Source organism: Odontomachus brunneus, unplaced genomic scaffold (assembly GCF_010583005.1).
Source record: "Odontomachus brunneus isolate Ranch 3 - 2012 unplaced genomic scaffold, Obru_v1 Obru_scaffold_023, whole genome shotgun sequence".
NCBI classification, from domain to species: Eukaryota; Metazoa; Arthropoda; class Insecta; order Hymenoptera; family Formicidae; genus Odontomachus; species Odontomachus brunneus.
This window is the reverse complement of record NW_022639473.1, coordinates 2,622,573-2,637,302: the sequence shown is the minus strand read 5'-3', so window position 1 is coordinate 2,637,302 and position 14,730 is coordinate 2,622,573. Positions and strand designations below refer to the sequence as shown.

At 47.5% G+C, this 14,730-nt stretch overlaps 2 protein-coding genes across 4 annotated transcripts in view; one reads left to right on the top strand and one right to left on the bottom strand.

The window, feature by feature from the left end:
• The window catches only part of LOC116842249 (hemicentin-1-like), a 328,593-nt gene that overhangs the window by 102,266 nt on the left and 211,597 nt on the right, over positions 1 to 14,730 (top strand). The gene's annotated exons all lie outside the window — the stretch shown is intronic.
• Positions 14,250 to 14,730, bottom strand: part of LOC116842254 — a 206,615-nt gene continuing 206,134 nt past the window's right edge. For both annotated transcript variants that reach the window (XM_032811184.1, XM_032811185.1), the window contains one exon: positions 14,250 to 14,524. In XM_032811184.1, coding sequence (XP_032667075.1) covers positions 14,451 to 14,524 — 74 coding nt within the window. In that variant the 3' untranslated portion in view covers positions 14,250 to 14,450. The remainder of the gene's footprint in view (positions 14,525 to 14,730) is intronic.

The following is a 14,730-nucleotide window of genomic DNA, read 5'->3' as shown; positions in this document are numbered from 1 at the left end:
ATGGGGAGAAGAAGTGTCGGTGTTAAATGCAGCCGTTATGTTCGACTATTATACTCGGCCTGCGGACAATATACGCGCAGGTAGGGCATTATCAAAGGGCTCAGTAAGAAAGTAACGAGGGTGAAAGTGTGTTATCGCACCTGCGCCGAGATGGCATTATCGATTAATGAACGTGTACGCGGTAAGAAAGTGGCAGCCGTTTAAACACAGCAGCAGTGCATCCTCGCCGTTGCAGTGCGACCACGAACAAATACGTACGTCGCAGTTGTCTGCTCGGGAGGGAGGGAGGGGAGGGGGACCGGAGTGGCATCGGGAGACGTATATGCAAACTTACGTGAGCACACCGAACGTAAAACAAAACCTGCGCTACTAACCGCTCGTCGCAGTAGTATATACGTGCTCCCCTTTCCCCCACGCGGTATGTTTGCCATATGCAAGCACTCTAAACAACTCGTTGGCGAAGTTTCGATGGGACGAAATGAAATGGAAATGGTGGGTCGCATTGGCTTTTAAGCCGATTAGTGCTCGCACTCGCTCGCACGTAGCGAGGCCGACCGCGCACAGCGGTCGGTAAGGGGAAAGTAGGTGAACGAAGTACCAGAAATAAAGCATCACCGCGGCTCGTCGTCATCCCTTCCGCGATGGTGGAGTCGCGAACGCGCGCGCCAACGGCGACGTCGGCGGCTAATGCACAGCCCGAGTTCGATACAAACTAGCCGTGAATCGCACCAACGGCGCCGTCCTACGTACGATTTCCTGCCGTTGCTTACCGCCGCGACCATTCGGAATATTCAACGGTTAATGAATTATTAAAGCGGACCGTGCAGCTCTAATTCTTTCTCCGGCGCTTCTCACCGAGCGAGAAAGCTGTTCTCGCGAATAGAGGCTGGCGGGTAGTCTCTCTGTGTGTGTTTGGCGACACGCACAAACGCAAAACGCTGCGGCATGGTCCGTAAAAATTTCAGACGCGACGTGCTGATTCCACGAGGAAAGGACGAGAAGAAGGAGAACGTTCTCTCCGCGTGAGGGATTATGTAAATAAAGTCGCCGAGTTAGTTCGTCTGAAATAATCTCGCCCTCACCGCGGAAAGTTTTAATTATTCGAGTAATTCGCCGGCCAATAAATTATTAAAGCTCCTTCGATATTCCGCCAATTAATCTTTCTTCAATTATCCCTTGTACTGTCTTCCTGGGATTTCCCGAGTTCGAACGGGCAAGCGAGCGACGGGGGAAATGGGCCGGGAAATGAAAGAAACGGCGAGCGTCCTTCCGAGCATTCGGCGAAAATGTAGCTCTGCGAGCCGACGAAAAAATTGCGAGATGAAGAATTATGGAAATAAAACGGCGCCGGAATTCAACGTGAAATAGTCCGTATCTTGCTGCGGCAGCGGCGACGATGATGGTAGTGGCTGCGGCGGCGGCGTTTTAATTATTCCTCACTCGATAAATCATCAAAGCTCTTTTAATATCTTAGTAATACTTCTTTAGTCCACTTGGCTACTGGCAATTAATTATGCAACTTTGAAAGAGGCTAAAAACAGTCAAGAATGCGTACAAGACGCTATTTTTAAATCGATGTGAATTCGTTTCGCCTGACTTCGGCGAGAAAGAAAGAGATTTTCTGGGCACAGTTTGCCACTTTGTTCATACCTATTTGCGCCGTTTTTCATCGTCCTATATCTCAAAGGAAAAATAATACAAGAGGGTGGTAAACGCAAATATGAGAGCAGCGGATATTTTAAAGTTCTTCAATCTCGTTGCCAGAACATTCTTTGTATTCAGTTCTGCTGGTCGCGATTTGAGATGCCTAAAAGGGAATAAAGACATCGGAATAAACGAAAAAGCGCAAAAGTTAATCGGACGCCTCTTCTGCGTAGACGGTACACAACTAAGTTCCGTAACTGCTGTAATATCAACCGATTTGTTCGACGTTCTGGTCGGTATCGCGCGTAATCGCGCAATGTCTCGCGAATTTCGATGCAAATTACGTGAGTCTGCCGGGAAATTAGAAGCGGAGACGCAGGAACAAAGACGACGACGAGGGCGAGTAACAGTATGAGAAAGAGATAGAGGAGAGATGTAAAGCCCGCCCGAAGCGTCTGAAACGTAACTTTGCGAACCAATCGCGAGTTCTTGCCGGAAGAAGAATTCAGTTCGGCCGGGGCTCGCGGAGCAGACGGGAAGATTGCAGACGGACGGGTGGGTGCAGCACGGGGGGCGAACTCAAACAGCGCGTCGTGTGTGAAACTCCCATGGTGCAGGCCGCGCGCGCTATTTATTCAGATCGCTGCGCGTTCAATAAACGGATCAAAGGGTTTTAATATTTCAACGACCCCCTTCTCCCGCCGTCTTTCAACACCGTTCGTTATTTATTTTCCGCGGATTCGAATTTTAATTACGGAAGTTCGCGTGGCGGGGGGGGAGGGGGACGCGGACAAGATTCCGCGGAAGCGAAACTTGGGTTCGTTTGAAGTGTAGCTAAGTAATCGGCAAGTTCGATAGTCAGAGCGGAACGAGCGGCGAGGTGATGATATTAACATAACCATGGGGCGACAATGAGCGCCGAAGATATACCGTAACCGATTTTCCACCGTCGCGGATACTAATTACGGGGTGTGCGGAGCCGCGGTCTACGGACGATCAGCTACCGAATGCGATGTAACGTAACGCAATGCGTGCGACGTACTAATGACGTAGGCGACTAGCTTTAGTTTTTCAGAGAGACGATCCAGTGCGCATAGTGATATATGAAGTTGGCTTCACAACAATTACCCTAAGTTGCAGTATTCACTACTTTATATTGACGTCATAGCTCTGCGCTTAAAGAATTCATTAAATCGTAATGTATTAAAAGCATCTACATTAAGAAAGAAAAAGTCTGAAAATGTAAAAATATTTATTCGGTGGGTACTAATAATATATTTTTAGTAAAAACGTTTTTTTTTTTTTCTAATGAATGAAATCACATTCTCGTGAAACCACAATTTTTCACGAAAACTATTTTATCTCAGAAAATTATTTAAAAAATTAACAATTTTTACATTCTCTGTTGAAAAGAATTGTAAAAAGAATTATTTAATAAAAGATTTGGGTTTTAATAAATATATTATTGGCACTCAACACACCAAATGAATATTCTCTCAGTATAATGAAAATATTACAATTTACCGGAATATCACATGCCTATTAGCTATGGGCACAATATAACGCGCTCGGCTTTGTGAATCGAAAGGCCAATTAAACTTCCCAATATCGCCTCTCTGTAAATCTACCGCTCTGGTGGCGACAAAACGAAACTACACGAAAAACCAACATGAATAGGAAGCGACGCGTGTGTGCATAGGACGGGAAGAAAAAGGACTACACGCTGGCGTAAGAAACGGCCCCGGGGATATTTATCGTTTCAAACGGACTAGGGGGTGCAATAACGTTGTCGCTAAGTCGCATGCGGCCAAGTCGTGTCGGTCTCGGGGATAGGATCCTTTTTTTCAGTTTCCATTGTGACGCAAAGGGATCGAGTAATTCAACTTGCGCTACAATGGACTTACGGACCTGCACTTAGCAGGGAGGACGCCCTTTGTGCTCTGTTAGAAAAATATTTCTCACTTAATCTCCGCCCTTTAAGGTTATTACCCCGAAAGCCTCGCGGAGCCTTTGTAGTAGACATACCGTACATAATTCAGAGTTTATATCGCTCCACTGCAGCCCGGCTTTTTCGCGCGATGCGTGCGCTCGGTGAGCTCAGTTTACCGTGCTAATCTATTTTATGCGAAATAGCGGAGACGAAAGAAGCAGAACGTCGTCGGGAATTCAAAACAACGACGAGTCGGGATAGAGCGCGGCTTAGCTCACGGATCGCTCGTGGATCCCTACGTATAAAGCGGTGGAACCGCGACGAACAAAATGCTCGGGAAAGTAATGTTAACAAAAAATGAAAAGAGAGAGAGAGAAAGGGAGAGAGAGAGAGAGAAGAAGCGCGAGAAAGAAACCGAATCTCAGAGCTCCGTGAACGACGCCGTGACTCGAAACGAGATGGAGCAATTTAAATCCCAATTGAGCATAAGCCACGCGGATTCTCTCGCGTTACCGCAACACCGGCCGCTATGCTCATCATTATTGCGGTGGGACGACCACCGGTGTGCTGCGCGAGTCTCGCTCAAAGCGCCCCGATAATCTAATGGCTTTATTAAGCTGCAAAATGCAATGCGATTTATTCCGGTCGGTTTGTCGCGCTCCGGTCGGCGCTCCGATCGAAAAACGGTGAACTAATTTCGCCGAGGCGGACGCCGCGTCGTGAATGCCGGAAATCAACAACCTGTAGGCTATAGTATAGGAGACCGGCTGGCTGACTGGCTGGCTGGTTGGTCGGTTGGTTGGTTGGTTGACTGGCTGGCTGACTGGTTAGCTAGCTAGCAGTCAGTCGACGGCCTCGTCGCCCTTTTCTCTGCCCCTGCGCCGCGTTGGTCGCACTCGTCGCACCTTCAGACGTGTTTCGCACGCCTGGCACGTCCGTTGCAGTCGCGGATGTAGCCGCGCACATCGCAAAACGTGGACAAAGACGACCTTCCACGGGAGTGGTTAACTAGAAGACGAGCGTGATCGCCAGGCACGTGTTGCTGCACCGCGGTAAATCGTGCTCTGCATCCTCAACGCTTACCCGCGAACTGCGCTCGCGCACTCGCGCGAGCTTCTTACGAGCACCTACGTGCCGAGGTGCACTTACGGGCCGCACTCGCGAGTCCGAGACTTCCACGTTTTCAACCGGACGCGAAATTGAATCGCGACGAGTTCGAAAGCACGAGCCAAAATTTTTTCCAGGACGCGGCCACCGTGTCGGAATTTTGCTGCCTCTTGGGCATACGAGCGCGGAAACGATGTAAGTCTGACTGAACAGAGGCTTGATTCGGTTAACGGGAAATATTTTTGGAATTTACGAAAAGCTGAGCCAACCTTCGTGTGTTTCTCCACGGAGTATTCTGACCGGTTATTTTCGCGGCGGCTGTGTGCAGCCGGTGGCAGTTCGGCGGAAATTCGGTCGAACTGGAGCAGAGCGCGTGGATAGGAGCGCAAAGTGAATGGCGATACAGACGTTATTACTGAATAAAAATAAAAACGAAAGAAGAGAAAAGAGAGAGAGAGGAAGAGAGGAAGAGAAGAGAAAAGAGAGGAAAGGGCTGAACTTGACAGAAATTCGGGGTAACGCCTACTGCCTTCGTAATTGTATGTGATATCCACTGCCCAACATAAAGTTACGGAGCACTCAACTTTGGAGAGAAACTTTGATGTAGTTATACATCTTTCCTCTGAAAGTGGAAGATCATTTTATATTGTCGTACATAAAATCCCCGATATAAAAAGCGGGCTGAAACGGTTCGCATAAAAATACTTGAAAGTCGGTAGTAGGAGGATAGGACGAACGTACGCTATAAGATAAAAACTCGGAGGACCAAGCTCGGAGGACCAGCTTCGTTTCAGTGGTTACTCGCGATCAGTTAAATTATATGCGGGATTAAAATCAACGACGGTCTAGAAAAAAACTATAATCGCAGCCAGTGATCGTATTTTGTTTTTTACGAGAGATTTCGCACGGCTGCGATTTCGAGTTGCTGCAGGCCGTTCAGCCTCTCGGACGGTAACGACGCGCGAGTATTAACCGAATATTTCGTTGTTACATCGCGAAGTTTAGCGACGGCCGGAAAAGCCGCGAGTTAGTTACAATATTAGACTACCAAATTGCTACCGTGGAGAGCGTCTCGTCTTGTAGCAGAAATAAAATTCTATCTTGCGACGCTTTCAACATAAATCGTATGCGAAGTTGGCGGGACGCGCGGGTATCTTACTTTAGCGAGTTAACTTCCGGCGCGACCCCGTGAATCGAGCGCGACGCAACGACGAGAGTTCTCCTCCTACCCTCATTCTCCTCCCCCACTTACTGCATCCCGTATTTGCATCGTGCGAAAACAAAGTTGCCTTCGAAAATGCAAATAACGCGCAAAAAACGCGACCGTGTTCTTTCCTCCGTGTTCTTTTCCCCGATTAGACTCGAGCATCATTCTTATGAGAACGTCTTGAGACTCTCCGGAATGAGCGAGGGAAGGAGCTCCCGGAGAGCTCGTGGCTCGTGTGATAGCCGAACAAACGTTTACGCCGGCTTTTCCGCGGAAGTTTCCGCAATGTGTGAGTAACATCAATCCCATTCGAAATATTTGTCGATATTCACCGCGAAGACTGCACCCGACTTGCTGCAGCGTGCCGCGCGAGTTATTGTTACCGAGTCGTTTGCATACACATAAATGCTGCGTGTATTGGCCACCCCGAGGCATATCACGGAAGAATGCATCCTACGAAACGCTGAAACCGGCGTCACTCCGCGTGCCCGCGCGCACCCGCTCGCTGACCGCCATGGCTTGGCATCATTGTGCACGTGTTCGTCGCAGAAAAGCGGATGCCTAACCGCATCGCGAGCTTGCTTGCGGGGGATGAGGCGAATGCGGAAGAGACCCCGCTCGTATATCACACTGAGCTCTCTATGCAAGGAGGAAAAGGTTAGCAAGGGTACGCCGTTATCGCGAGTAGTAGCCGATACTCTCTCTCTCTCTCTCTCTCCCTCTCTCTCTCTCTCTCCCTCTTTCTCTCTCTCCCTCCCTCTCTCTCTCTCTCTCTCTGAAAATGCTGGGGAATGCGAGCGGCGGTATCAGCGATACTCGAGGTGGGAAAGAAGCCCGTGAGCCATCTTCGAGGGGGCAGTCGGATGCGTTGAATATACGACGTGCATGCAAAGCGCGCATCCGGCGAAATTCTACGTGGCGAGCTAACGATCGCCGACTACCGTATTTCAGACGGAGCTCTCTCCTAGCCTTGCCGCTACGTACGGCCGTACGTCGTCCGGCGCGCGATATCGGGAAGCCATGAAAATTTTTCTTACCGTTCTTCATAGGTCGTCTTTCACGACCGAGATTTCGGCGATCTAGGCGCGGCACGTTGAGCCTCCCTCGCGAACGACCACTTTATATACGCGGCGTTCGCAGCCGTCAATTTAAATTCCCAACCACGGTGTCGTCGAATTGACTCCGAGATAGGTGCGGACTCGCGCGTTGAAACGTCGACGCGACGGCGGAACCATTTCGCGACAATGTCGCTGTCGTCGTCGTCGTCGGGCGAGTCACACGACGTTCAAAGACGCATCCCTTCGGTGGTACGCAATCTCGCACAATGCGGCGACCGCGAAATATTAGCATCATCATGAGCTCCTCCCAATAAAACCGGCGACTCTTTTAAAGCCCGTTATCACGACGGGATCGTGAAAAATTGTACGAGCGCTCGTAAAGCCCCACGGAGATTAGCCCATTCCGAGGAACGGCGTCCTACATCCGAAGCGCGAAGACGATTATATTTGAAACTAGTAAAACTCGAACGCGCAATTTGGAACGCTTCTGCTCCGCGGTGAATATTTCATAATTAAATCGCTTTGAAACTTCAACCGACCTGTTCGACAGGTTACTCGTCGTCGTTCAACAGGGATTTATAGCTTTGCAAACCGCTGCAAATGCCGTTGTAATATTTTCATATCGCTCTCTTTATTTTTCACTGGATTAATTTCGAAAACGCGGCATACAATAATATTAATTGCACAATCAGGCGCTATGATTAAATCACGATTAAATTGCAGTGATCTCGTGGCGAAAAAAGGGCGAAGCTCTGCAAAAGCGCGCTTCCGATGATCTGCTTCCTCTCCCCGACCCTCCACTCCCCTCGTTTTCTCCCGGTATAACATCACAGAGAAACGCGGAACATTAAACAATTCGTAGTAGACGTCTGATTTATCTCGTGTTCGGTTTTAATTTTCCAGCAGGTAACGCAAGTTTCCGCGGAGTTTCCAATATCCGGCGGGGTGTCATTTCCCCGTCGGTTTTCCCGGTGAAATTACACGACAAGTCGGAGATCTATACGTCCCTCGAGGCTTTTCAGGAGAACTTGGCGCAATTTCGACCCCGCGAAACGTTTCGTATGTAGGCGCGCGCGCTTTTTAATTCGACGTGCTTGAAGGGGCGAGGAGCCCGCGATAAAATGAACAAGCCTGTCGACATAAGAATATCTGGATGAAGCACGCAACTGTTAATTTAGACGTTTCTTCGGTTTACTGCGGATTACTCCATACTCACGTTGAAAATTGACGTTTCCAAACAGTGAGCTGGACAGAAACTATCGAAGAGAGAGTTCTCTACGAAAAGAATTGTTTCGCAACTGGACAAAAGCTTGTCGGAAAGCAGTCAGGAACCGACGAGTCTCCATTGTCCAATTGCTGCTGGTGAAGCAATCGTCGTACAAACGTCGCCCGAGAAAGCTAGCAATCAAAATTACAATCAGAATTGCTAGCCAGTTTCTCAACAGTCACTGTCTAATAAATCCTAGCCAATAAAAAGTCCCTGGCCGGTGACTGGTTTCTCCCGGAAGTTTTTCCACTCGGGTGCCCTCTTCCCTAAATTAGCAGTGTATGCTTCGCCCAGGTATTCCTTGCGTCGATGGAACGAGCAGCTGGGCGATATTGTGCATAATAACACGTTTAGTATGCCGCCACGAGATAAAGGGGATAGCCATGCGGGGGCAATAGCGGTTCATCTGCATGAAAAGTTATAGTGTTCATGGCATCGTAGGCGTACGACGGACAGGCTTTTCCCTGCGTCTCATAACGTTGTGTGTATCGTACACGCCAACGGCGCGCAGATTTACAATTTCGCGAGATACGCCCTGTGCATAATCCCCGACTACCGCTTGCGCTCGCTCTGCAATTAGAAGGATCTGCGCGCGAAAAGCGCGCTTTTAAGAGTCCGCGCGCGGCGATACGCATCTTCACGGAACCCGACAGTCCAAAACGTCCGCTCGGCAGTCTAACGTGCACGCCACTCGACCGGGGAGACAGTTATTTTGATAGCCCGTCGCTTAACGACCGAAGTTGCGGTTGCTTATAAAAATGCTTACTCTCCCCGGACAGTCCTTTAACTTTTTCCATTAAGTGGAGAGAATGCAACAGCGTGTCGCGTCCGGCGGCTCTTTCTCTTCCTCTCCTCTGGCTCTAACTCTGCACGGCTCTTCGCTCTCTTCCGTAGCTACTCAGATGCACCAATTACACAGAAACGTTCCGGCTAGAGATAAACAATGGCAAGGCGGGAATTAAGAGAGTGCTCTTGCTTGCTCGCACGGCAAGTTCCTCTACGAGCTTGCACTCGTTAAATTTTTACATCTTTTTAATCCGCGTAGCCGGTTATTCGCGGATCCCTTCGGGGCCTCGGCAGCAGTCAGCGAACTTTTAACGCCGATACGCAAGTGCAACGGGCCGGTCAAACGAACGCTCCGATTAAATCTCCGCATATAAGCCATCGGCAACGACCTGATCCTCTGCTCGAGCGGGCTTACACCGCGCTCTTGCACAGAGGGTTAAAAATAATGCCGGGTATTTAACTTTAGCGCGTTGTTCATGCTCGATTACGCGCCGATATCCCATTTTTCCTCGTATCTTTGCAGTTAGTATTATTTCGCGAGTGGTGAGATAACCGACCTCGCGCAAAAAATAAACTGGATCGCGTCAAACAGCGCTCGTATCTGCGAGAGTAAAAATTGCAATGGAAAATGTACACACACACATATACACACACGTGATATCGATCTTTCTTTTTAGGATTTTTTTAGAATAGCCTCTGCTTTTACCACGTTCTCACTTCGAGGGTCGTCCTCGAAGCGTTTATTTCGAACGTGTAGCGCAATGAGTACGTTATGGTTACGAAGGCGTTGCTAGTTCTCTCTCTTTGCAGTGATATGAAAAATTTCCTCTTGCAAAAAACTAGAATCGCCCTATTTCATTTATTGCTTGCGCAGTTTGCGCAATTAACCGATAAAACTCTTTGGAGCAAGTTTCGGCTATATCTCATGCCTTCGCAGCCGTCTTGCCGGATTTAATTGTCCAAGTTTTAGAATTAGAAAAAAAAATGGCGATTAAGAAAGAGAATGAACGGAACACAACTCTATGAAGCAATCGCGAGATCTGCCGGAGAAGGAATATCGGGACTCGGAAGTGAGGGTAGTATATATCGCGCAGAAATGAATCTGTATAACGAGTCGGGAGTTGAAATAATTTGCATCTTACGGCGCCAAGTTTTAATTACTCAGAACGATCTTCGTCTAACAATCCCTCAAAGTCTCGAGTGTTGAAAATTGTTTTACGACTTACGGCGAAACGCGCGCTATCACATTTACCAGCTGCACCAAATTGGATATCACTGCTCCTTACTTAATTAACAGACTTAATAATTATTTAAATAGATTATTAAGCATAACAAGAAGAACGGCGACGCGTGTGAAAATTTTTACTTTGATATTTCAACATGGCGGACGCTCCGTTAAAAAAAAAAGAAAACATCAAAATACGCATAATTTATATGATGACGCGCCTGATACAGGACGAGAGAATCCGACGAGTTTATTCTACCGATAATTCAGCTTTGCAGCGGATTTTTCGTTTCGAATAATCCGCGCGCATTTGTTCAGGATGGCAGGATAATCTGTAAATTATCCGGCCGTTTCCAGTTTGGGGAGCGCAGTTACGATCGATGGGATTCGGGTATATCGTTACACGAGCGGTTTGGAGCGCCCGAACCACCAGTCGGAAACGTTTCCCGGTCATTAGGAAGAAATACAATAATCGCGCCCAATGATTCGATTGAAACTCTGATCGACGGTGTGCAGGCCGCGGGAGCGGGCCGCCGATGCATTTGCGGTTTCTCAAATTCGCCCCGCCGTAGGTTAATTACCCTAGGAATACTTAAGTGATCGAACAATCCCGCTGAAACCGGCACCGGGGATGATAATTGCCGCGGAACGGCACTCCGGATTTAACTCGAGCGATCAATCAAACCGGGCGCCTGGTTGCGCATCTGCGCGCGAGATCCCCGCAGTTTCGCCGTTTCCTTCGCGCTGACGCTCTCGTGTGTCTTTTCCCCTCGACTTCTCACTTGATGCTCTCGCGTTAATCGGCGCGAATTTCGCAAGCGCAGAAACGGCAGGATAAAAAATCACTCGAGAGCGCGCTCTCTCTCTCTCTCTCTTTCTCTCTTTTTCATTAGATGCTCGTGTATCTTTAATTTCTTCCGCGTCATCATATTGCTAAAGAACTAATGGAAGATGCACGAAATTATGGGTACTCGTGAGCGTCAACATCTGCATATATACGCCGCTGTGTGTCTACTCCGAACTATCAACAGCGCATGTATTAATTATAGGCGTGTTTGATATGGGAATTGCAAATGCGCCGACGTTACTGTGACGTGACTCCATCACCGCGATATCTTTACGACGTACGCAAGGCAACTCTGACGAGTGTCGAGCTTCAAATAAGTGCCGGGCGCTTGTTTGGTGCGCGCTGCGATTATCATCTTTATATTTGAATCCATACGGCATTTATTTCCCTCAATAAATAAGAGTTAACAAATCGCAGGTCGTGCATGGAAAATAATAATGGAACTGGTTTTGCCTTTTTTTTCATTTTTTATTCTTTCAAAGAGTGGTACAATCTCATTCATTTAGGAAAAAAGAATACGGAAGGAAGTTTCTTCTCTTGAAATAAAAGTCGTGCCATTGTGTAAGTAAACGGTTTAATTACGTGCGTTAAGTGAAGATCAAACATTTGCTTGTTAGAATTGTGCTTCGTGCATACGTATTTTCCGCTTATTTCGAACGCAAATTTGAGATTCGTCGATTATACAGAGCTGGGGATTTATCGGTACGAATAACTCGCGATCGTATTATTAAAATTATAATAAAATTTCTCCCACATCTCTCTCTCGCGTGGAGAATTGTCACTAATATTTCTATTAGTTTTTTATTGCACTGAATCATCTGTGTTAAAACTTTTACATTGCCTTAATTTAAAAAAATTTATAAAATTATATTCTTACATGAGAATGTATAGCCTGCCTGATGAGAAGATAGATTTGAAGATAGATTCGGTTTGCCGCCGTACGCGTTCCATATATCTCTCGTAGATAAGCCAATTAATCGATTGCATCGGATTAACGTGCGGTATCAAGTATTAAATCTCTTTCGCGTCAGTGTCAAGTGAGAGATAGTCGGTTAGATGTAATGACGAAATTATTGAGGAACATACGACAGGAATATTCGGATTAAACAGCATAGTTTGACTCTTTCGTTTATTTGCATCACATTCAACAATTAATTGCCATACACGATTTATTTCACAATCCTAGATACATTCCTAGAGAAATGTAATCTTATCCTAGAGAAACGGAATCTTCCAAATCCTGAAAGATTTTACTCTTACATTATGTGGTGTCAAGGGTGGAGATTCTTCTAGAGGAAAATATCCCAGGCGCAATATTGATAAAGTTAGAGCAATTTATTTCGTCTACAGTCCCGTTCTTAACAGAAATTTCTCTTGGTAAAAGAGCATTCTGCTTCAAGCAAATCTTAGCATATCTCTTGATTCAAGAGGTAATATCTAGTGGATTTCGCCACGTCGCGTTGTCTTTTAACGAACAAATGGATACAGTTGTTGATAGATCTTGCACAATGTTATTCGTGAAAAGAAACACGCCTGAGATCGAGGTCGGTTGAGAGAGATCTGTCTTACTTTCGGCAGCGGGGACTTTTTGGAAGATCCACAGACGCTGTTGTTTTCTCAAAACTTGGACTTGGCATAACCAACTCTGGTTGTTCCGAGCTGTCTCGACCATCTTCTCGCGTTGAGAGTGAATTGTTGGGGTTTGAGGAGAGTTCGCGGGTTTCTCATGAGCCCGACCGGCGGGTGCAAGTGAATTAATTTGCCCCGCTTAAAAGTTGCACGGCAACTTGAATGCGAATAAATCACTCGCACGAACATTTTCACGAGGTCTTTCTTTTTCTCTCTTTCCTTTTTTTTTCTCTTGTTCCTTGATGCGATACCAATAGACTCAATGGACCGATCGTAGTATCGTTAGAGAGAAATGCGCGCACACGTCTGCCGAATACAGAATTGCACATTCGTACTCGTAATGAAATCCGAAATAAATATGTACGTACAAATGAACGTTACGAATATCGCACGGAGTTCACCAAGTTGTGTAATTAATAACCAAGAGTGCGCAAAGTGACGCTGTAAATTGCGGAATTTCATTTCTATTATTAATGTTATTATCACCGCCGCTGTGATTATCACGATGGCACACTGCGTGTATCGCACTAATCACAATCGACTCGTACAATCGCGCGGTTCTGTAAGCTTCGGCCGAATCAAGTTCCCCGATCGCCATTAATTAACGAGGGCTTTTGACGTATCAAATTTTTCGAGCACCGTTAATTAAATTAACGACACGCCATTGTGCACGTCGAATTCGTGCGCGTGCGCCAGCTGAATTTACCGTATTACCAATTAATTGGCCTCCCGCGACAACTTCCCTCGGGATAAACAACCGGCGAATTCGCTGCGTATATTACGCGATATCTTCCGCTCACAATGCAAGCGCAAAGACGCAAATGAAACGCAAAAAGATGACTGAGCGTGCACCGCGGCGCCGGCTTTCCATTCGCCCATCTATCCGTCTACCCGTCTATTCTTCTGATATCTCCTCCCTCGGTCTCGCGTTGGAAGGTGGTCTCATCAGCCCTCTCGAAGCATCCATCCAGCGGCTCGCCGGGCTTTCAACGGATATTACAAACTTCACCTTTCATCCATTTTCCGCTTCGAACGAAGCGACGACGACAACCGCGAGCCGACGAGGGCCCGCACTCCAGCCGTTCTCGCCAGCCTACGTCATTATCCCGTTTTTTCGCGGAGAGGCTCAGACCTGATTCTTCCTGGCGTGCTCGGCTAACCAAACGTGATCGACCGTTAGTCGTGATCCCTTGTCATATTCACGGATTCTCGAGGGAACGAGGAGAAAGACAGAAAATACGAGAGAGAGAGGGGCACGAACGAGACGCGTCGAGAGGAGCCAACATCATTCGAGTAGTAGACCGATACACGTAAGAACACTTGGGCCACCGCAAACGAGGAGCAATTAAAATCTCTCGAGCTCGTTGTTTACGGAGCATCGGGATGTAATTAAGGAGCCAGCGTGCACGCGAGTGCAGGTGTGCAGCGTGCCGCGATAACGAAGCCGACTGGATCTTCACCTCACTCCAGCCACTCTCCCTCCCACCCTCCCTCTCTCTCTCTCTCTATCTCTCTATCTATCTCTCTATTTCTATCTTTATCTCTCTATCTCTATCTCTATCTCTATCTCTCTATCTCTATCTCTCTATCTCTATCTCTCTATCTCTATCTCTCTATCTCTTTCTATCGCTCTCACTTGATGGAGAGACGTCCGACGGATTGATCGACCACACCTAAGCTTTGGACAATCAGTTTTGCGCCAAAAAGATCAGCCACACCCGAGTCTCCTCTCCGACATTTGCAATAATGTTCACGTTCCTGATCGGCAGGGAACGATGTGTCTGCGTGACGTTTGCGGAAATGAAATCGGCGACTCTGAAGTGTCTGAAACAAAAGAACGACATGCATGAAATGCAATGCAGATGTTTATTGCGCGCGCGAAATATCGTAATTGCAGTTTTCGTCGAGCCGCCCTTGGCTTATTGTAACCCGAGCTATCGGGAAACCGCCCCGAGCCCCGTAAGATCCCCGTGCACAGTCCCGCTATTCGCGATAAACAGCCTCGTAATGGTTGCCCCCCCCCCCCCCCC